The 23840-nt window shown below is 48.2% G+C and overlaps 1 protein-coding gene and 1 pseudogene across 2 annotated transcripts; one reads left to right on the top strand and one right to left on the bottom strand.

The window, feature by feature from the left end:
• Nucleotides 1–331: 331 nt before the first annotated feature.
• Nucleotides 332–2552, bottom strand: LOC105723825 (dnaJ homolog subfamily A member 1-like; annotated as a pseudogene).
• Nucleotides 2553–8713: 6161 nt separating this feature from the next.
• PCDH12 (protocadherin 12) lies at nt 8714–23114 on the top strand. 2 transcript variants are annotated; one of them, XM_012461990.3, is made up of 5 exons: nt 8898–9067; nt 9414–11953; nt 15313–15410; nt 17143–17294; nt 20877–23114. In XM_012461990.3, exons 2-5 carry the CDS (start codon nt 9932–9934, stop codon nt 21305–21307), a joined length of 2703 nt encoding a protein of 900 aa, XP_012317413.2. In that variant the 5' UTR covers nt 8898–9067; nt 9414–9931; the 3' UTR covers nt 21308–23114. The 2 variants fall into 2 exon arrangements, with proteins under 2 accessions (XP_012317343.2, XP_012317413.2); XM_012461920.2 differs by having other exon boundaries at nt 8714–11953.
• The last annotated feature ends 726 nt before the right edge of the window (nt 23115–23840 follow it).

Genomic DNA, 23840 nt, shown 5'->3' with positions numbered 1-23840 from the left:
CCCAGAAATGCCGAATACATAACAAGGCCAATCAACAGAGTTCGCTTTTGAATATTCATGCACAGATGATGCTCCCAGTCAATATGTTTGATTTTTTTGTGTGTTTACTAATAGATTTTCAAATTCACTGTGTAAACCAAAATTCTTTTTTTTTTTTTTTTTGGAGATGCTTTGTAATTAGTATATTAAGAAGAAAATACATTTCAAGAATTGCTTAAATTCTGATACCCAGATTTAAGCATGTGAACTTATGATGAGACTTTTAAACATACAATTAAAGCTATTCATCATAATTTGCTATACTACCAACATTAGTTACTTTGGAGCGTAAGTCAAATGGTTTAAAGTAATCCTGTAACATACCTAAAGAACACCTTCCTATATTATGCATGCAAATTACTTCTCCACATAAAGGTCGTTTCACTTTAATTTCTATGTTACTCAGCTCTGAAGTCACTACTCGGGCTTATCATGGTCCACAGACAAGGAGGGGGGTAAATAACCAGGACTGGTCAAGATATATATGGATATATGTGAATATGTATATATATACACACACACACACACATATATATACATATATATATATATATATATATATATATATATATATGGATGGCACAGCAGAAGGAAACAATTCTGGAAGTGCAAGCCTTCAAGAAGCAGCATATTATGATAAACCCCTCCTACAGAAAGGTATCATTTTAATCACTGATACCACAGGATAAATTATATATTACGCCATCTTCAAGTAACAGTTGAGGCAACAGAATAAATGCAGAGGTGTTACAATGAATCCCGCTTAATACAAAGAACTATACAGAGCAACACTTCTCTACAATATTTTTTTCCTCATTGCCAGTTAAATACGGTTTTACTTTCATAGCTTAACAATGAAGGGTCACACACTGAAGCCAATACATATACCTGGCATTTCAATCTAAGCTTGTCCACGTACATAGCTGAAGTCGATTACAAGGTTTGACCTAGAAATGCTAGGGGAACTTCTTTGTAAAGTAGTTTTTACAGGTATTAAACTGCATTTTGCACACTGAGGTCATTATACATACAGGGCAAAGTCAGAGCTTTTATATTTGCGTGTATTGTTCATTTAACTTCTTAAACACTACTATAGTTGAATATTAAAAACAGGAGCAAGTAGTGAGCATATTATTACAGTCCTTACTCATTCACTACTGCACATAAAATGCCAGCAGTGAGTGTTATTCACTGGCCCATTAAGAGGTCTGACACTGAACACCACCTCTGGGGTGATGTTCATCATCCTCATATGCTTCTCCATTGTAATGGCGCCGTCTTTCCTGATTTGGATCAAAGTCCACCAGTTCTATTTGATCCACCTCATCAGTCTCTTCCACTTCCTTCCTCTCTGGAAGGAGTTTTTCCAGCAAAGACAGTTTATCAGGGGAGAGAAAGTCATTCTCAGGAAAGTTTACCTTAAATTCGATGATTAGGTGACCTTTTTCATATGGTCTATGATAAATTGGCATGTCTTCATTTGGTACACACTTGATATCTCCATGCTTGACAATCTGACCTGGATGAGAGGTGATAACTATCGTTCGGTTGTCAAGAGTAGTTATCGGCTTTTGGAAGCCACACAATGCTTCAACCAGCTGTATGTCCATACACATGAAAAGGTCTTCTCGTCATCGAGTAAAAACATCATGGTCCTTCTGATCTAACACAGTGATAATATCTCCTGGCTCCGGTCCTGGTTCTTGGTCTCCTTCACTGTAGAATGTTATCTTCTGGCCATCTTTCATGGCTTTGTCAATATGAACCTCTAGAATCTTCTTCTCTCGAACTATCTTCCTTCCATTGCAACTTTTACATTTATCTTTAGGACTGATCCGCTCCCCATGGCCCTGGCACTCCATGCACACAGACTGAATTTGCTGAACCCTTCCAGGTCCTATCTGATGAATTCTTATTTGCATTCCAGTACCTCAGCAATTGGGACAGCACTCTACTGCTCCTTTCTTACCTCCTCTACCTTCACATTTGTCACAAATCACATTTTTTTTGCAGAGCCAGTTTTCTTGTTGCAACATTATATAAGTCTTCTAGGGTTACTGAGAGCTAATGTACAACATTCTTACCTCTCCTTTCTCTCTGCGTCCTTCTTCCTCCTCCAAAAAACGTATCAAAGATGTCCATGGGGGAGCCAAAACCGCCACCTGCTCCACCCTCTTTAATTACCTGTTCTTCTCCTTTGTCACATAATTCCCTTTTCTTTGTATCAGAGAGAACTTCATAAACTTGAGAAATGTGTTCAAACTTCTCTCTGTCATTTGGATTCTTATCAGGATGGTACTTCAAGGCCAGTTCCCTATAAGCCCTTTTCAATTCTTCCTGAGTAGCATTGGGTTTGACCCCCAAAACATCGTAGTAAGTGGTTTCTTTCACCATCTTCTACTGCCGGTGAGCGGGCTGAGGCCGCTGCGGGAAGGAGTGTGGAGCTGTGCGCAGGTCGGGCAGCTACTGCTCCTCTGCCTCTCACCGAGCATTCTGGAAAGTTCCTCCCAAAATTCCTTTTTTTTTTTAAAAAAAAAAAAAAAACAAGGAACTTGTGTTGAAAGCATACATTATTTCTCGGCACAGTTGCCAGATTAAAATATTTATACTAAAATTATTCATTGTTTATCTGAAATTCTAATTTAACTGGGCACTCTGTATTTTTATTTACTAAATCCAACAACCTCTTTCTGGACCGATAACCCTACATAAAGGAGATGATAGAAGATAGTGTCTAGGGGACATGCCTGCACCTGGGAGTCAGAAGAAACAAAAACCGGGCCGGGCGTGGTGGCTCACGCCTGTAATCCAAGCACTTTGGAGGCCAAGGCGGGTGAATCACCTGAGGTTGGGAGTTCAAGACCAGCCTGACCAACATGGTGAAACCCCGTCTTTAAAAAATAATAATAATAATAAATTTAAAAAAAGAAAAAAAAGAAACAAAAACCAAAGAAGGAGCCAGAGAAGTGGATAGAGGAATTTGCAGAAATATGGAGAGAAAACCAGGTGAGTATGGAGCTGTAATGAGTAGTGACACAGGTGTAGGGGAGAGGTGGCTATCACGAGGGTGCTGGGTTAAGAAAGACCTGATCGCTACAGAGTTTGGCCTTTCTGAGAAGTTCTAATGAGTGGTTCTCGATGAAGTTGGGGTAGAGATAAGGATACACGTCAGAATCACCCAGAATATATCAAAATCGAAATCTGTATACCAGAAGTAGTGCCCTTCCTCTCGAGGGTTAGGGAGGACATGAGTGTGTAACTCTTATCAACCCAGAACTCAAGTGGTCCAGTTTTGGGTCCGTGTTATGGTTACTAAGGCAAAAAATAAATTTGGAAAAGAACGTATAAATCTTTTCTTGTATTTTTCTTGAAAATCATGAAAGAGGCCTATAATTTGCAATAACAAATTCAGAAGTCCTTTTCATCTTCCTTCTACTTCCTTCACAGCCTCTGCTGTCGTCTGGTGTACTGCTCTCCATAATTTCCTCAGATTGCAGAAATCCCCCTCCTCCTGTCTATTTATTTTTATCACGTAAATCAACTTAGCCTGTCTTTCCAGCAGAAAGGTCCAATCAACTTCCCCAGCCCTGTCCCAAATGATCTGCAAGATGAAGCCTTTTAGAAGCAGGGAAGGGTGTGGAACTGAGCTGGCAATTACAGAATATTCTTTGGCAGTATTCTGGGAAAGGGAAAAATATGAATTTTCTTGCCCTGTCCTTGGTATTTTGTAAAGCTTTCCAAATGACTTTGATATCTGGCCCCTTTTGAGAACTGCCATTTTTTTTTTTTTTTTTTTTTTTTTTTGAGACGGAGTTTCGCTCTTGTTACCCAGGCTGGAGTGCAATGGCACGATCTCGGCTCACCACAATCTCCGCCTCCTGGGTTCAGGCAATTCTCCTGCCTCAGCCTCCTGAGTAGCTGGGATTACAGGCACGCACCACCATGCCCAGCTAATTTTTTGTATTTTTAGTAGAAACGGGGCTTCACCATGTTGACCAGGATGGTCTCAATCTCTTGACCTCGTGATCCACCCGCCTCAGCCTCCCAAAGTGCTGGGATTACAGGCGTGAGCCACCGCGCCCGGCCGAGAACTGCCACTCTTAATCAAGACATAAAACTTTTTCATTTCTTGAAAAGTCTTATTTCTTGGCAAATTTCTCCCTGCAAAGTACATTCTTTTTTCTGCACTGACCCCAGAAAGAGATGCCATTGTGTGGGAGTCAACATCTGTCATCTGTCTCTACAAAGTCCACAAAGTACCATGCCAGGAGCAGATAACTCAGAACATGTACCTGATTCTCCTAGTCAAGATTCCTGGTCTGACTAGGAATCTAAAACTTCAACCAGATCTCCCTGAAAAAAGATGCTGAGCTTGGATGGCCCAGCCACCTTCCTATCTGGGATGAGCCTAAGGATGCTTCTTGGTTTCCGCAAAGCTGCCTTGGTGGTGATGCTGTGGCAACCACAGGGCAGATTCCCAAGGAGCCAACCTGGAAGACCTGAGCTCTGGAAGCGGGCAGCCTGCCCAGCAGGACATTCGTAGGGGTAGGGTGTGATCTTAGCCTTCATTTAGCTGGCCTGGGAGTCCTCCAAGGGTCAGAGTCACACCACACTGGTCTGATCTCTCAAGGTTCCTTAGGACTCCAGGTGTTTTAAGAAGATTCTCTGACCCCCGCCCGCACCCTTCCCACTTCACGCCTCAGCTCTCCCCATGGTTAAGAACCCAAGTGTGAACAACCCCAAGGTTGGTGGTGAGTGAGGCCTTCAAGCACAACCCTAATCCTGCCCTTTAAAAAAAATATTTTGGACTTAAGCGAGGCTGTCCTCAGCTGTTTCAAACCTATTTCAGAGTACCTCCACTCCTTCAAACCTATTTCAAAACTCAGGGAAATGTCGCCTTTCCAGACAAACTCTAGTGACAGCTCCATTCACCCCTTGGCATTTGACTGCTAAAGATCAGCTGACCCCTGCAGCCAGAAGGAGGAGAGAAAATTACTAAACGGGGACCTCATTCCCAGAGGTGATCACCTTGAAAAAGTCTGGGCCTTGTTTGCCAACTTTGAAATCTCAAAGGGTTACCTTAGCTTCATGCCCCCAATGTGAATAAAACAAACAATATAAACCACCCATAAAATTTAAATTCAAACTTTCTTGTGACCTGTGTGTCATTTTTTTGCATTCACATTCTCAGTCAAAACAACACACACACACAGAGCAGATATATAACTATATGTAAATATCTCTATATATAGAACGATGTCCTCTGAAGAATATAAATGTTAACACAAGTAAAATTATCATGAATTCCATAACTCTTTCTGCGGCCTTAGTCCACATTAGGTTTTCCATTAAGAGACACTATTGTCTGGAGGTTCTAGCAGGGGAGCGCAGCCACTCGTATACCCTTGACCGAAGACCGGTCCTCCTCTACCGGGGATGGTCGTCCTCTTTGACCAGGCGCTCAGCTTCGGGAGGGACGCACATGGAGCGGTGAGGAAGGAAGGGGACACCCGCCTAGCCAGCCAGATCAGCCGAATCAACCCTGGCGATCAATGGGGTGACAGATGTCGCAGCCAGATCGCCCTCGCGGGTGGATCACGAGGTCAAGAGATCGAGGCCATCCTGGTCAACATGGTGAAACCCCGTCTCTACTAAAAATACAAAAAATTAGCTGGGCACGGTGGCGCGTGCCTGTAATCCCAGCTACTCAGGAGGCTGAGGCAGGAGAATTGCCTGAACCCAGGAGGTGGAGGTTGCGGTGAGCCGAGATCGCGCCATTACACTCCAGCCTGGGTAACAGGAGCGAAACTCCGTCTCAAAAAAAAAAAAAAAAAAGAGACACTATTGTCATCTGTGAGTAGCTTCTCCCGTTGTGTTCTTCTGTGCAGCACAGGGGGCTGGAACTGTGGATATTTATGAACCCCAGGCACCCACTTCCTGTCTTCGTGGCTGTCCCCTGTCTATGCCTCTGTGCCTTTTTCTCTGCCTTTGGCCACCAGATGGCGTTCTGGAAACGCGTTTTCTGCATCAAAGCTCCCCTGCATTTTCTTAACTAGGCTCCCACCCTCTTCTCTGTCCCCTTCCAAGTTCAGGGTGCAGCCGAAGGGCCTCTCTGGAGGGCAAATCTGTGTGATCTTGGGCCAGTTACCTAACCCTCTGTGCTCAGCATCTTCAATGTGATGGCATGGCTGTGAGTGTCACATGAGAGGATGTAGGTAAAAAACTCAGGACATGTTCTCATTATCCTGCATTGAGCCTTTCAAAAGCTCTCCACGACCTTCAGGACAAGGTCCAAATCCTTAGCCAGGGGAACCCAGGCCCCTGCATCATCTGAAGATCCCTGCTTATGTCCCCAGTCCCATCTTCCTTCCTACTCTACCGCACAGTCCCTCTTGCAGCATGGCCAGGAGTCAGCCTGCCCACCTCAGGGCCTTTGCCCATTTTGCTTCCACCACTGGATCTGCCTCCCCCCCGCCCATTCAGCTTCCTCGGGCTCACTCCTCCAGGTCCTTCAGGAATCAGCGCGTGCCCTCCATGCGGAGCCTCCTGGCCCCACAGGCCTGATTCCAGAGCCACTCCACTGGACTCTCGCCTTTCATTTTCTCTGCCTTGCGACTGTCAGCCCCTTGTCTTGTTCACTGTGTGGCACACGGGGGGATGAATGGGGGCCTGACAGTGAGGCCATCATGTGGGCTAACAGCCAGCAGGGGGCAGTGAGCACCCTCGTGTCCCTGAGCTCCCAGGGGTTGCTTGTCTCCCCTGGAAGCTTAGGCAGCACCTTGCCCACACCAAGCTGAGGCAGACCTGAGAAATGGGATTTCTGCCAAAGAGGCCAAGAAAAAAGTGAAGGCACAAATGCAAGGCCATCTTCACCATTTGCGTATGAGGCCTGAAACCTGGAAGATAAAAGGCAAAATCATAGTCCCTATGTACTGAGTGCTTTCTCTGAGCCAGGCCCTGTGCTGAGTTCTTACCCTACCTTGTCAGATGGACGACAGCACTTACAGAAGGAAACAGAGGCTTAGAGGGGTTCAGTTTCTTGTGCAATGTCTCAGAGCTTGTGAGTGGCCTGTCTCCAGGGCCATCCTGTAGGAGGTGGCCCTTGGATTCAGGCCCTTTGCTATGGTTTAACGGGTTTCAGTGAAATAGCTGAGAAACCTCAGGCTGGAGTATGGAGTTAAAGGAAAGAAAAGCCGGAGAGAAAGGGAGGAAGTGCAGGTGACTGACCCTTAGCCACCCAAGTCCTGATGGCCACAGGCCTCCATGTCAATAAGCCCTGACTGGGGCCACTTGGGTCCAAACATAGCACCTCTGGCCCCAAGGGCTTAGTAGCAAACACCCATCTAGGGATGCTGTCCTTCATTCTCATCACCTCAAATGCTTCACAAACCTCAGGGATCAACCTTGAGGTGGGTGTAAGACAGGGAGAATGTTGGGGGCAGCAAATTGAGGGGGGCAATGAGAAGTGATAAGGCCACCTCAAAGGCCACCCAAGCAAACTGCACATTCACCTCCTTCCTTCCTGAGCTTCACTGTATGAGGAGGTGAGTGGGAGGGAGGGCATCCCTTAAAACATCCAAGAGGAGAGTGAGGGGCAGCAAAGGAGTTGTGCTTCACAGGACTCTTATAAACAGAACTGGGGAGAGAAGAATTGGAGGAAGAGGGAAAGACACAGATGAAAGGGAGGGGAAGGTGTGGGAGAGGGAAATGTATAAAAGCTTCCAAGAGGAGTGGGAGGCGGGGGGTTCCCCAGACAGAGACTTAGGCTGGACCAGATGCAGAGAACAATAGACTTCAAGGCTGGGGGGTGGGGGGCATGGAAGGGAAGGGGGAGGAGAGCCACACAGTCAGATCACACAGATTCTTGCAGCTTCTGGAATCAAGACCATGGGCACCCTCATAGGTCAGTGTGGGCAGGGAATGCCCCAGGGCCTAAGCAAAGTCCAGAGGTAGCCACAGGGTGGGATAAGTTGTGCAGATTACAACACTCACCCTTGCAATAATGTCACTGTCTGTGACTCCGGGCCGGGCCCAGGCCAAAGCCCTTCATGCATCATTTCATTTAATCCTCACAATTTGCAGCTGAAAGGGCAACTATTTTTATTCCCGTCCCCACTCTACAGATGAGGTAATGGAGGCCCAGAGAGGTTAAGTGACTTGTCCCAGATGACACAGCTGGTAAGTTGCAAAGTCAGAATTTGAACCCAGGCAGTTTAGCTCTGATGGCTGGCTCTGTTAATCACAGCTGCTTTGCAGTGAGACAAAAATGAATGATCAGGGCAGAATCAACAGTGAGAGGTAAACAAGAGTGGGAAAAAGACAGGAGTGAGAGGGGAATGAATGGGGAAAAGATAGGAACAAATAGAGATGGGGAAGGGGAGAGAGACAGGGAACATGACTTGCCCAGGAGGGGCATCAGTCCACGTGCAGGCAAGTGGAGGCTCAAGTTTTCTGCTCACTTGGTGATGCAAAGGTTCCCTTTCCCTCAGTAGCCACCTTGCTGCACCGACAGCGGCTTCCCATCTGGCCTGTCCCGGGAGCCCCTGCCTCATCCTCCTCAGTGGCAGGCCGCTCAGCTTCACAGGAAATGTTCTTTCTCTAATTGGCATTGAAACTCACAGCCCTCCCTTTTCCTGTAGGTGGGGTTTCCATAGGAAAAAGCTGCTTCTCTGTTTCCCCAGCCTAGCAACTGTTTGGAAGTCAGAGCCCCACATCCTGCTGAACTGGGTCAGGTCCCTCTTAGACCAGCTCTTGTCCATCATTTGCTGAAGTGGATCAACTAGTCCCCCTGTGGGGGGGTCTTCCCTGGCAATTCTTGATTGGTGTTTGGACATCTCAGATCATTTCCGATGAAGATGGCCTTGCCTGGGGGTCCTGCTTGTTCCATCATCATCTAACTATGGGACAAGGTTGTGCCAGCCGGTCTGGGGGAAGGAGCACTGGGCTGATCAAGCCATTCAGGAAACACTGGAGGACTTGTCCAGCCTTGAAAGAACTCTAGCGGTTTCTGAATCTAGCCCACTTGGCGGTAAGCATGATGCAACTTCTGCAACTTCTGCTGGGGCTTTTGGGACCGGGTGGCTACTTAGTTCTTTCAGGAGATTGTCAGGAGGTGACCACTCTCACGGTGAAATACCAAGTGTCAGAGGAAGTGCCATCTGGCACAGTGATCGGGAAGCTGTCCCAGGAACTGGGCCGGGAGGAGGGGTGGAGGCATGCTGGGGCTGCCTTCCAGGTGCTGCAGCTGCCTCAGGCACTCCCCATTCAGGTGGACTCTGAGGAAGGCTTGCTCAGCACAGGTAGACGGCTGGATCGAGAGCAGCTATGCCGACAGTGGGATCCCTGCCTGGTTTCCTTTGATGTGCTTGCCACAGGGGATTTGGCTCTGATCCATGTGGAGATCCAAGTGCTGGACATCAATGACCACCAGCCACAGTTTCCCAAAGGCGAGCAGGAGCTGGAAATCTCTGAGAGTGCCTCTCTCCGCACCCGGATCCCCCTGGACAGAGCTCTTGACCCAGACACTGGCCCTAACACCCTGCACTCCTACACTCTGTCTCCCAGCGATCACTTTGCCTTGGATGTCATCGTGGGGCCCGATGAGACCAAACACGCAGAACTCGTAGTGGTGAAGGAGCTGGACAGGGAAATCCATTCATTTTTTGATCTGGTGTTAACTGCCTATGACAATGGGAACCCCCGCAAGTCAGGCACCAGCTTGATCAAGGTCAACGTCTTGGACTCCAATGACAATAGCCCTGTGTTTGCTGAGAGTTCACTGGCACTAGAAATCCAAGAAGATGCTGCCCCTGGTACTCTTCTCATAAAACTGACCGCCACAGACCCCGACCAAGGCCCCAATGGGGAAGTGGAGTTCTTCCTCAGTAAGCACATGCCTCCAGAGGTGCTGGACACATTCAGTATTGATGCCAAGACAGGCCAGATCATTCTGCGTCGACCTCTAGACTATGAGAAGAACCCTGCCTATGAGGTGGATGTCCAGGCAAGGGACCTGGGTCCCAATCCCATCCCAGCCCATTGCAAAGTTCTCATCAAGGTTCTGGACGTCAATGACAACATCCCAAGCATGCATGTCACATGGGCCTCCCAGCCATCACTGGTGTCGGAAGCTCTTCCCAAGGACAGTTTTATTGCTCTTGTCATGGCAGATGACTTGGACTCAGGAAACAATGGTTTAGTTCACTGTTGGCTGAGCCAAGAGCAGGGCCACTTCAGGCTGAAAAGAACTAACGGCAACACATACATGTTGCTAACGAATGCCACACTGGACAGAGAGCAGTGGCCCGAATATACTCTCACTCTGTTAGCCCAAGACCAAGGACCCCAGCCTTTATCAGCCAAGAAACAGCTCAGCATTCAGATCAGTGACATCAATGACAACGCACCTGTGTTTGAGAAGAGCAGGTATGAAGTCTCCACGCGGGAAAACAACCTACCCTCTCTTCACCTCATTACCATCAAGGCTCATGATGCAGACCTGGGCATTAATGGAAAAATCTCATACCGCATCCAGGACTCTCCAGTTGCTCACTTAGTAGCTATTGACTCCAACACAGGCGAGGTCACTGCTCAGAGGTCACTCAACTATGAAGAGATGACCGGCTTTGAGTTCCAGGTGATTGCAGAGGACAGTGGGCAACCCATGCTTGCATCCAGTGTCTCTGTGTGGGTCAGACTCTTGGATGCCAATGATAATGCACCAGAGGTGGTCCAGCCTGTGCTCAGTGATGGAAAAGCCAGCCTCTCCGTGCTTGTGAACACCTCCACAGGCCACCTACTGGTGCCCATCGAGACTTCCAATGGCTTGGGTCCAGCAGGTACTGACACACCTCCACTGGCCACTCACAGCTCCCGGCCATTCCTTTTGACAACCATTGTGGCAAGAGATGCAGACTCGGGAGCAAATGGAGAGCCCCTCTACAGCATCCGCAGTGGGAATGAAGCCTGCCTCTTTGTCCTCAACCCCTACACGGGGCAGCTATTCATCAACATCACCAATGCCAGCAGCCTCATCGGGAGTGAATGGGAGCTGGAGATAGTGGTAGAGGACCAGGGAAGCCCCCCCTTACAGACCCGAGCTCTGTTGAGGGTCATGTTTGTCACCAGTGTGGACCACCTGAGGGACTTGGCCCGCAAGCCTGGAGCCCTGAGCATGTCCATGTTGATGGTGATCTGCCTAGCTGTGCTGCTGGGCATCTTTGGGTTGATCCTGGTTTTGTTCATGTCCATCTGCCGGACAGACAAGAAGGACAACAGGGCCTACAACTGTCGGGAGGCTGAGTCTACCTACCGCCAGCAGCCCAAGCGGCCCCAGAAACACATTCAGAAGGCGGACATCCACCTCGTGCCTGTGCTCAGGGGTCAGGCAGATGAGCCTTGTGAAGTCGGGCAGTCCCACAAAGACATGGACAAGGAGACAATGATGGAAGCAGGCTGGGACCCCTGCCTGCAGGCCCCCTTCCACCTCACCCCGACCCTGTATAGGACACTGCGTAATCAAGGCAACCAGGGAGAACCGGCAGAGAGCCGGGAGGTATTGCAAGACACCGTCAACCTCCTTTTCAACCATCCCAGGCAGAGGAACGCCTCCCGGGAGAACCTGAACCTTCCTGAGCCCCAGCATACCACGGGCCAGCCACGTTCCAGGCCTCTGAAGGTTGTAGGCAGTCCCACAGGGAGGCTGGCTGGGGACCAGGGCAGCAAGGAGGCCCCACAGAGCCCACCAGCCTCCTCTGCAACCCTGAGGCGGCAGCGACATCTCAATGGCAAAGTGTCCCCTGAGAAAGAGTCAGGGCCCCGTCAGATCCTGCGGAGCCTGGTCCGGCTGTCTGTGGCTGCCTTTGCCGAGCGGAACCCCGTGGAGGAGCTCACTGTGGATTCTCCTCCTGTTCAGGTACCTGGGACATGGGCAGCTCTTTCTCTGGTCACTCCTGGACCACCAGAAACAGCATCAGACACCCCATAACCTGCACAGTCCTCCTGTTTCTTCCTTCAGCTCACCTGGCACTTTCTGATGCTTTGGGTAGCAATGATTCAGGGAGCAGCTTTGGGATCAGCTGAACTTAGCTGTGTGATCCTAGGCAAATTTCTTACTGTCTCTGGGCCTTAGTTGTCGAATCTGTAAATTAGAAATGATAGTAAGAGTTTATATCTCATAGAGCTGTCCAGCCAATTTGATCGACTAATTCCTATAAGGCATTTACGATGCCTCACAAGTAGACACACAGCAAAGGTAGTAATTAAGAGTATAAGCTTTGGGCAAGGTTGCCAGGCTTCACTTCACTTCAAATCCTGGCTCCACTTCTTCCCAGCTCTGAACTACAGGGAAGTTAACTTCTCTGTTGAAGATGTGTGTGTTAACAGCACCCATCTTCTAAGTTTACTTGGAGATAAAATGAGTGAATGCTCTTAATGCCTGTAGAACAGCATCCATCTGACATGTAGTCAGAACTCAGCAAATTACTGCTATTACTTCCTCAAAGCACTTCTCCTTCTCCACTCTTCACCTGCCCTCATCTCATCTGAGCAACCTCCCTATGAAGAAAGCCAGCACAGGCATCACACCACCCAAGGTCAGGGGCTGCATATAATTTTTCTGAGACCCAAGAGCTTTCTGGCTGGGCCTGCAGGATGGGGCAGTGGAAATAACCTTAGAACTTTGCAGTTGGGGAGATAGGGGTCCAAATTTCAACACAGCCACTTAGGAGCAGGGCAACCTTGTACATGTCCTTCAACGTCTAAGCCTCGTTTTCCTTATCTATAACATGGGGATTATGAGACCAAACTTACCCTGTGTCTACCTCCTTGGAGTGCGAGGGCTAAATGGGATGATGAGTGCCAAAATGTCTAAGGACCCGGGCTTTTCTAGACACAAGCGGGAAACATTTCAGGGATGATTCCTGATCTCACACCCATATCTGCTTCTGTGAACCTCAGATATTTTTACTGTGCCAGGCTGCCTGCCCAAGGCACACTTCTGTTTGGCCAGGCCATCAGCTGCGATTTCCTGTGAAGCAAAAACACGGTTTCCTTCCCTTACTCCCTCCTCAGGAAGCCACCTGGAGATGGCCCAGCTGTTCTCTTAGGAATCTTGCCCTGGGAGGGGTGCAGACCCAGAGGTTGCCAGAGCCAACCATTCATTTATCCTTCCATTCATCCATCCATTTATCAGGTGCTTTTTGGATAAACTCTTTGTGCCGAACACTGTGCTGGCTGCTGGTGGACAGGTCAACAGAGAATAGGCATTATGGGTGACCCCACTGGGGTAATAGAAAGAAAGGTGCCCATTTGGGATCAACTTGAGGGTAAGAGGCAACTTGCTCAATGCTCGTATCTTTCCAGCAGCACAGTAGAGTCAGATGTGACTTTAATTTCCAGCCCTCCCACTAATTTCTACGTAGCCCCTGTGAGCCTCCAGTTCCACCTCAGCAAAAGGGCCATAATGGTATCTCTTCTCTTAGGCTGTTGTAAGAATTAAATGAGATTGCATGCCACCAGACAATTATTGTTTATCATGAGATCTATTAATAAGCTCATTTAAACCTCATAACCCACCATATGACCTGGGTCTCATTAATATTCACTTTTTTTTTTTACTGTTGAGGAAACTGAGGCTCAGAGTGCTTAAGTAATTCCTCAAGTCCACACTGATGGGAACTGGGGCAAGGGCAGATTTAGAATTTGAACCTGAGTCTGACTGATTCAAGTCTGGGCTCTAACTGTGAAGTGACCCTAAATGACAGCGCTCAGCATAGGGCTTGGCATGTAGGGAGTCATATTACGAAATGCCAGCTGTCACTTGAGCAAAAGGTGGCAGATGTCTTAGGAAGGCTTCTGGGCCTGGGCTGGAAGGTGAGATCTGCCCTGAGGCAGGCAATGAGACCCAAGTCTCCCAAGTCACAGTGAAAGCCCAGTCCTGGCCATCTCCTCTTCCACCCCTCCTCTGAAGTTGGCACTTCCTATCTCAAGCTGCACAGAGTGGCACAGTGGATCTCCTAAGGGAGGAAGGGGGTGGGCCCAGGAGGCAGAAGCAGTGTTTCTAGGAATAACAACCCAAACTCCCTGCTTTTGCAGAGGATTTTTAACTTTTTCAAACCATTTAATCCTGACAACACTGTAAAGAAGGTTGTGTGGGTATTTCTAGCCCTACATTACAGATGAAGAAACTGAGGTCTGAGGAGGTCTAAAAACCTGTCTAACACTATACAACAAGCTACAAATGGCCTTGAACTAGAACTCCGCCTCCCAATGCCCTATAGGGTCTGACTCTGATATCTCACCCATCCCCTATCCCATTCTCCAGTCTTTCTGAAACTCCACCATCTCTTCCAGCCTTTCAGCATGCAGTGCTTCTGCCTGAAACCCCCTCACCCCTTGCCCAGACCCTCACTCTCTTTCCACTTGCCAAACTCCTGTGGAGCCTTTGGGTCTCACCAGAGGTGCCGGCATGCAGTATGAACTCAGTCACATCTGTTGAAATAAATGAATAAACTTCTTCCAATACCACCCCGCTGCTTCCTCCCTGCTTCAAGTTGGGTTAGGGGCCTCTCTCTGCTCCCACAGAGCCCCCACTCTTTCCCTATGCCCAGGGGCACCCTGTGGTAACCACTCTTGCTGCCCTGGTCTCCAGTCAGCCTCCCTGTGGGGCTGCCTGCACCCTACACATCCTGACAGATATGACCATGCTGAGGGCAGCAGCTGGGTCTCTTCTCCTTCTTACTCCCACTGCAACCACCCTGCCTGGCACTTACTAAGTACTTGTTGAATGAATGAAAAGATGAATAAATGAATGATTCAATGACACCATTTTGCCTTCTCTACAACATAGTCTTACATCTGGTCCACAAAAATTGGCTGAATGTCCAAATACTGCTAAAGGGAAACATAGCTCTTTAAAATAATCTTCATCAAAATAATAACAAATTCATGGTCAGGAAATGCCTTTTCACCTCTATCCCTCAGAGTCCACCAGGCACAGGTAACTCGGAGGAATGAGTATGAGGGGAAGGGTCCAGAGGGTCCTCTTGCTCTCCTTCAGACACTCAGGTCCTAGGGTGACATGACAGAACAGGGGACCTGCCTGCCTAGGTCCCTGTCTCCGTCACTGGGCACCATCCCCCATCTGATGACACAAACATCTGAAGCCAGAGGAAAGACTATAAAAAGAAAGCACCGGCATTGAGGGAAACATCCGGCGAGGAAGTGTGCTGAGTCGGAATTGTGTGGAGTCAACAGATTTTTCCTGTCTTGTAGCAAATCTCCCAGCTGCTGTCCTTGCTGCATCAGGGCCAATTCCAGCCCAAACCAAACCACCGAGGAAATAAGTACTTGGCCAAGCCAGGCGGCAGCAGGTAAGCAGCACGTAGCCCCCACAGGCATCTCAAGGCCCCCACCGGCCGCCCCTCATGTCTGTAGCCTCTCTGAGTGAGGAAGGGTGAGCACATCCCAGAAACCAGTCTCCTGGGAGGGTGCAGCAGACAGCATCCATCCTCCCACCCTCAGAGGCTTGGTCATGGGGCAACTGTATTGATAGCAATTACAGGACCTAGAGTCACCAAGGAAATGACTTCATCCTGAGGCTGTATCTGTCCCCTGACTACAGAGGTGCTGTAAATTGCCTTTGCATCTGTAACTTTCACCTTCCTTTCTCTTGACCCATAAACATAACATGAAGGCCCCTCACTAAAGAAATGGATGTGTGGGTGTGCCCCTGTGGGCAATCCTAGAATTGAAGAGACCTTAAGAGAACATCAAATCTAACTTCTTGTTACAGATGGTGAAACTGAGGCTCTGAGTAGTCTGATTCAACCCAGCTATGTAAACTTGAGCAAGTGAGATAATCTCTCAGGACCTCAGTTTCCCCATCTGTAAAATGGAAGCCATCCCACTTCCCTTGTGGTAATGGCAGAGTTCCTGACTCCTGCATCAGTGCTCTTGCCCTGACAACTTACAGCTTCTTTTTATAAGGATGGTGAGAGGTAATGTAGAGCAGGGGTGAGTCCACACACTCCAGAGTCACACTGGCCTGGATGTGAATTCTTGCTTTATCTCTTAATCCATGGGGAACTTGGGCAATCTGCCAAATCTTCACAAATCTTGGTTTTCTCATTTGCATATTGGGGTGATAAAAGGGAACCCCTTACAGGTGTGGAAAGTTTGAATGAGATAGTGCATGCACCCTGCATTGCGTGAGGCCTGACTCAGACTCACTGCTCAATAAACATTAGTTGTCATTATCACCCACACACTTGCCACCTCCCTGCTCATTTCTTCACAGCAGCAGAAATGGCTACAGGGGAAAAAAACCAACAGAAAAAATTCCCATGCCTTAAAACCCTTCAGGGAGCCTTCCCACCTGCTGGGATGAGGGTCTAGGCCTGTCCCCAAGTGTCTATGGGAGGCAGGGCCCAGGATGGAGACAGCAGGAGACTAGGGTGCAGGGAGCAGATTCCGAGCAGCTTTAGGCTGCCTCACTCCAGCTGCACCCTCCAGATCTGCTCTTCTGGCCTGGGATTTGGCCTAAAGTAGGAAGGAAGGAATATTCAGTCACTCAGTAAGTATTGATTCAGCACCTACTGTGTGCCAGGCCCTGTTCTGAGCATCGGTGAGGGAGCAGGGAATGAGACAAGCAAAAATCCCGGCCTTGCTGGAGCTCCTCTCCTATGGAGGGGTGGACGGCTGCACTGGCTCCACTGAGGTTTCCAAAACTCCTCCGGTGTGCCAGGCAATGCATAAGCATGGGAGGGGCAACAAGGATGATAATATCAATGAACTCATCTTCACTTTGTCTGCTGAGTGCTTACAATGTGCCAGGCTCTGTGGTAGGTCCCTTTACCTACAATGTCTCATTTTACCCTCACAGCACCCCATGAGGTGGGTATTATTTATTATTCTCATTTTACAGATGAGGAAACAGAGTAAGAGGAGGGCTGGAATCACATGATCCGGGTTGGTCTGACTCTAGAGGCCAGGCTGTGTATCCAGTTCCCTGTACGGGTAAATGAATGCAAACATGAATGAGCATGAATGAATGAATCTATGTGGGAATTTCCCTACCCATGGACTGGTTGGTTTCTTTTGCAGAAGTGCAATCCCAGACACAGATGGCCTAAGTGTGAGGGCTGGAGGCCAGACAGACCCAGAACAGGAGGAAGAGCCTTTGGATCCTGAAGAGGACCTCTCTGTGAAGCAACTGCTAGAAGAAGAGCTGTCCAGTCTGCTGGACCCCAGCACAGGTAGGGACTCCCTGGAGTCACGCTGACCCTGCTTCTGCCCCATGGTGTCCAGGCTTCAGAGTTCTGCTCCAAGCCACTGCAGGGAAAAGCCATTCTGTTTCTTTGGAGGAACATGAGCAACATTTTACTTCCCTTGCAGCCTCAGAAAGTATTTATTTAAAGACCGGGTTCTACTTGGATTTTTTTTTTTTTTTTTTTTTTGAGACGGGGTCTCACTCTGTCACCCAGACTGGAGTACAGTGGTGTGATCACAGCTCACTGCAGCACTGACATCCTGGGCTCAGGCAAGCCTCCCACCTTAGCCTCCCTAGTAGCTGGGACCACAAGTGTGCACCACATCTGGCTAATTTTTTATTTTTTTGTAGGGACAGGGTTTCACATGTTGCCCAGGCTGGTCTCCGACTCCTGGGCTCAAGCAATCCACCCACCTCAGCCTCCCAAACTGCTGGCATTAGAGGCATGAGCCACCTGTAATCAAAGCCAAAGTAGGCACCTGGTACTTTGATTATTCATTTTAAAAATCATTCTAAGAATAGCAAACATGCTAGGCACTGGGGAAGCACCTTAGGTACATGATCTCATTTAAGCCTCCAACCAATCTCCGCAGGTAGAGAATTATTACCTCGAATTTACAGATGAGCAAACTGAAGCTCAAAAAAATTAAGCAGTCTTCCCAGAGTCACCCAGCTTACCAGTGATTGAAGGGGAGCCAAACCCTGAACCAGCCAGTCCTCTATGGACTTCTTACCACTCATTTGCATTTGCTTGGTGTGTTTCAAAATCCTCTCACCCTGGGAACCAAGTCAACTCTTTAATATGCTAACAATTGCAATTAAAACAAAAAGATTTTTTTTTTTTTGGCAGAGAAACAATTAGCTTTGACAATAAATACATACTGTGAACTTGAATTTAGGAATCTGCCAGCGCCCCCCGCCCCTGCTGTGGACATTGGTCAGCCTCCTTTGGCAACACACCCCAGGGCGGACCATCCCTGTGCTGTAGTTTTCTGTCTATGTAGTTAACACTGTTTCTCATGTGCTCCATCTGGCTGCAGACACACTGAAGGCACAGCAGGGACTTTCCCTTCCTTGGTTAAAAATATATTGCTAACGCTTATTGGGAACTTTCTATGTGCTAGGCCCTGTTCTAAGTATCTCATGAGAAAATCTTATGAGATAGGGGCTATTCATTATCCTCACTTCATAAAGGAAAAATGTGAGGGTCAGGGGTGTTTAATAATTTGCCCAAGGTTGTGCAGCTCATGGATGGTTATTAACACAGGCAGTGTGGCTCTAAATTTTAGAGCTGTGTTGTTCAATGTGGTAGTCACTAGCCACATGTGGTTATTTAAATTTGAATGAATTAAAATTAAATAAAATGAAATATTCAGTTCCTCTGTCATACCAGCCACATTTCAAGTGCTCAATAGCCACGTATGGCTGGGGGATATAGCTTTGGATACTATCTCTATTAGCTCTGGCTGGAACCTGTGGGCTCAGTTCCCACACGGTCCTGCTTGCTCATAGCACAAAGTGTACTGAACATAGAGGCACTGTAAGGAGTAGGGGGTAAGGAAGGAGGAGGGGCAAAAAAGCCTTTGCTGCTCACAGGCTGGACTGCCACAGGGAGACTGGGATCTTGCTGCTCCAGATCTGCTTCAGCTCTTGCTGCTTCAGATTCATATTGCCCCACTTGAGAATGTGACCATGACAATGATTTACTGATTGCATGAATTCACTGAATCTCACAACAACTCCACAAGATGAGTACTACTGTCTCACCACTTCCTAAGAGGTTAAGCCACTTTTCCCAAGGTCACACACACTGTTTCTAAGTGGCAAAGCTGGGAAATCAAACCTGAGTTGGCCCAGTGCCCACCTGCAGCTAGAACTGGTGGGTGACGCTGGGTGAATTCAGCATCACTTTTCAGCTGTTCTCATATGCCCCAGTGATTTTTCTCATTCCAAGCTTTGCTCCTTCTGAAGCTCTCTGACCCGTGTATAAGAAAAGGCCCGATCCTTTAACACCAAGAGTTCCACCCAAACTTATGGCCTCAGAGTCTCAGGGAGCTAAGGTTTACATTTCCCAAATGTTGAAGGTTAATATTTATTTTTATTCAATTATTCAACAAACATTCACTAAGGCCCAGATATGGGGCTAAACCCAAGGATCCAGTAGGGCAGGAGCCCGACACTGTCTCCCAGCCTGCACAGTCCAGAATGCAAGACAGAGATTCATTTATCAATTCAAAAATGACTAGTCATGCTTCGGAGTAACTTTTTCAAATTACATAAGTAGTATTTGGTTAATATAGAAAAATATAGATAAACAAAAAGAGAATAAATTGCTTCTGCCCAGGGGTAATTTCAGTTAACATTTTGACATATCTCCTTCCAGTCTTTTATTCTCTGCACAGATTTTAAAGTAACTCACCTTAGGCAAACATTAGATAAACGTTAAGTAGATGTTGTCCTTTTTTTTAAAGACATTGTTTCTTAAACACAAGACTTATAGTTTCTTTCCTCTGGCTTGGTCTCTACCATCAAGCCTAGGACTGGTTTCTTGAAACAGGATTTTCTGTTGAAGGGATGGGAAAGAAGTGTGATTGTGCCATTGTAAACATAGGGGCCAGTTTTTTGAATTCCCAACCACCAGAATGACTTGTCACTGCCACTACCCCAGTACCTCTCCTGGGACAGCCCTCGGACAGGCAGCCCCTCCTCAGCCTGACTCTAGGCCAGGGTTTCCTGCAGCTTGAGAGATGAAGATGTTGAGGAGGATTTGAGGATCTGGGGCCAGGTGGTAACAGTGCAGACCTTAGGTAGCCTGGGAATTCCAGAGGCCCCAGCTGGGCACCTGAAGTGTCCGGGGGGAGGAAGGGCCAGCTCTTCAGAGAGAGGGTAGGGTGGTGCCATCATAGGGAGCCTTCAGAGTCATCAGACCTGGCATTAAATTGAGGTTTGCTTGCCTAACCGATGTGTGACTTAACTTCTTTCAGCTTCGGTTTCCTCATCCATAAAATGAGGGTAATACTGTTGACCATCATCAAAGGTTTGTGTGGAAGTTAAATGAAATAATCATGGAAATTGCTCATCACATAACTACCTAATATGTGCTCCCTGTTATTACGGATGGGAACAAATGGCAGCACCAAGTCAGGAACTCCAGCCTTGGCTAAGAAAAGTGATTTTTCCCCTATCCTCAGCTAGTGGATCCCTGAAGAAGAAGTCACCCTGAGGGGTAAAAATCCTGGCTGAACTATAGAAAACACTGAGATCAGAAACACACCACAGCCCAGATTGGGAAATTCTGGAGAAAAAAGCAAATTTCTACTTCTAGGCCTTCTCCGTCTCCTGCCACTTCCTACTCGGTTCACGGGTGTGTCAGTCGACTGCTTTCCTACCCAGGGAGCTTCCCTGTCAGCGCCTCTTCCTTCCTGTCCCCCTGTGGCCACTCCGTCTGTCCCCGGCCATTTCCCTTCCCTCCTTTGTCCACTGCCCTTGCCCTGCCTACTGCCCCACCCTCACCCGCCTGGCCCTTCCTAGAGTCTGGCCCTCACTGTGTCCCCTCCTCCCTCCACAGGTCTGGCCCTGGACCGCCTGAGCGCCCCCGACACGGCCTGGATGGCGAGACTCTCTTTGCCCCTCACCACCAACTACCGTGACAATGTGATCTCCCCGGACGCTGCAGCCATGGAGGAGCCAAGGACCTTCCAGACGTTCGGCAAGGCGGAGGGACCAGAGCTGAGCCCAACAGGCACGAGGCTGGCCAGCACCTTTGTCTCGGAGATGAGCTCGCTGTTGGAGATGCTGCTGGAACAGCGCTCCAGCATGCCTGTGGAGGCCGCCTCCGAAGTGCTGCGGCGGCTTTCGGTCTGCGGGAGGACCCTCAGTCTAGACTTGGCCACCAGTGCCGCCTCAGGCACGAAAGTGCAGGGGGACCCAGGTAGAAAGATGGGGACTGAGGGCAGGAGCAGAGGCGGTAGCAGCAGCAGCAGCATCAAATGCCTGTGAACATACCTTGGACACTTCTGGATCCAAGAACCAGGAGCCTGAGGATCTGGGGACATGAGCTGGTTTCTAAAATCTTGGAACTCAGTAACTAGTGGTGGCCTGAGAACTTTAGGGTGACTGATGCTACCCCCACAGAGGAGGCAGTGGCTCCAGGACTAACATCTGACTGACCAAAGCAGCCCTTTGTAAGCGACTCTGAGTCTTTTGGAGGACAGGGACAGTTTGTGGCTAAGTGTTTGCTGGCAAAACATACATAGAGCACAAAGGGTGAGTCCTCTGCACAAAGGGTCAGTCCTCTGGCAGAACAGATGCCATGGAGTATCACTAGCAGGGAAGAACGGCCTTCTTGGGTAGCAGGAGTCAGGGGGCTGTACCCTGGGGGTGCCAGGCAATGCTCTCTGGCCTACCAATAAAGGAAAAACAGTGACTCATTCTCCTGTTTGCACCTGTCATGATGGAGAAGGGAAGAGTAATACAGTGAGGATTCTTTGTCATCCAATCCCTGGCAAGACTGTTACACTGGTCCTGGACAGGAGTGGAGCACCTTGGTACACAGTGACAGGTACACAAATAGCAGACACGTGCACTCTTAACCCTGTTCCCCTGTCACTATGTTATCAACTAATCTGCTTCTCAGCTACAAAATTAGAGCTAAGAAAGCACAACTATTTATAATGCATTTACATGAGCCAGGCTCCAGGCTTTACAATAGGATTTAATTTGATTTTCCAACAATCCTGGGAGGGAGGTATTATTAACCCCATTTCACAGACATGGATATGGGGCTTGGAAAGGTCAAGTGGTTTTCCAAAGATCAAGCAGGGAGTAGAGGCAGAGCCAGGATTTGGACCCAGGCTGGCCCAACACCAAAACCCATGCCTTCAACCTTGACACCAGCCTGCCAACCAAGCAGAGGAAAAGCAAAGGCCCTGGAGGTGAGCTGTTGGCAGCAGTGAACTTGCCTGAGCTCCCGCGGGGAACGCTGTTGAAATGAACATTTCCAAAGCTGGGAAGGCCCGCTCCTCTCTACACTTCCAAGCACAAGGCAGAAAGAACTTGGGTCTGAATTGATGCAGGCCCCTGTCCTTTCCCAGCAAGTAGCTCTTCAAGTGCAGAGGTCATCTTTCCTGATCCCATTTGTGGGTTAACCTTTCTCTGTCATTGCAGGTTCAGGCTTGTGAATTCAGGTCCCAGAGGACACTGTGTGAACTGGGTCTATGAAATCGGCACTGACAGCAGCCAGCCTTCCAGGGGATGGGGGAGGGAAGAAATAGCAGATATTTTCCCAAGGCTCAGCTTTATAATTTTCTTGGAAGTTTCTGAGCAGTCAATCAGCTAGCTTCTAAACAGTGCGGGTCTCTCCTGGACACTGAAGGCAAAAGTTCCTCTATCTGCTCCTCTTTGTGTCCTTTCTTGGAGCTCAGTGCTCATGTTCACTGTTCACAGAAATGGGCCAATCATACTCCCAACTAGTGATAATGGGCATCATACATACTTGGAATACAGTGTGGTATCATTATTCCATTTTACAGATGAGGAAAATGAGGCTCCCCAAAGTTAAGAGCTTCAGGGGCAGAGTCTCTCGGTTTCTGCTCACCTCACTCTAGGCCAGAGTGATCTCCTTACAGAACCTGTGACTTTCAGGCTGGATCACAGAACTGTTGGGTTCTGTGGGACAGTGAGAGAAGCTGGGGGAAACCAAGCAGGGTCTCCGGCCTGACCAGCCAGGTGCCTGCCACAAAACGACACTTGATGAATACCTGTTGAATGGATGTATGAATGAATAAATGTGTCAATAAATGCTTCAGAGGCCCCTTGTATCCATATTGGAGCTCCAGGTAGGACTTCATTACAAAAAAAGATTCTGTTATATAAAAGCAAAGTCTGAGAACCGAAGTACTAGAGTAGACCATGCTGACCTCCCAGTTACCAGCAAATTTTCAGTGCAGAGCCGATGTTGGGCGGGTAGAGAGAAGACAGAGGGCAGGGAAAGGTGACCTGAGGAAGCTGGAGTTAAAGCTGGGCAACTGGATCACTAGATATGTGGGACCACTGCATCATTCTAGTTCAAAAGCCCTAAATCTATACTCCTTGGGCCCCCCGAATACTAGGTAAAACTTTTGTGTTTAGGCATTTTTTAAGCATAAGATACAAATTTCTCATCAGATTCTCAAAGGAAAACTTGACCTTTAAAAGGTTATGCAGCATTGCTTTAAGATACTACCTAAACATCCACAGACATGGGCAATTGTCATAAGGAGTCTGAACTTTATCTATTTCAACTCTTCATTTTATAGCCAAAAATATAGACAGAAATGGCAGATGACTTGCCCAAGGCCCTGACAGGTTTGTGGGGGAGAGCTTTCCAAATTAAGATGGTATTTAACTGAGTGGTTGGTCAAATTAGGATTTAGATCTGGTATTCAGTATGGTGGTCTTTCTAATACACTAAGGATTCTTAATCTGAGGGCCTTGGTTGGACTGCAGGATCTACGAACCTGCTGAACTGCATGCAAAATTGGGAGGATATGCA

This window comes from Aotus nancymaae, unplaced genomic scaffold (genome assembly GCF_030222135.1).
Source record: "Aotus nancymaae isolate 86718 unplaced genomic scaffold, 86718_ANA_hifiasm-v0.15.2.pri h1tg000064l_1, whole genome shotgun sequence".
Taxonomy (NCBI): Eukaryota; Metazoa; Chordata; class Mammalia; order Primates; family Aotidae; genus Aotus; species Aotus nancymaae.
This window is presented reverse-complemented; position numbering and strand designations above follow the sequence as displayed.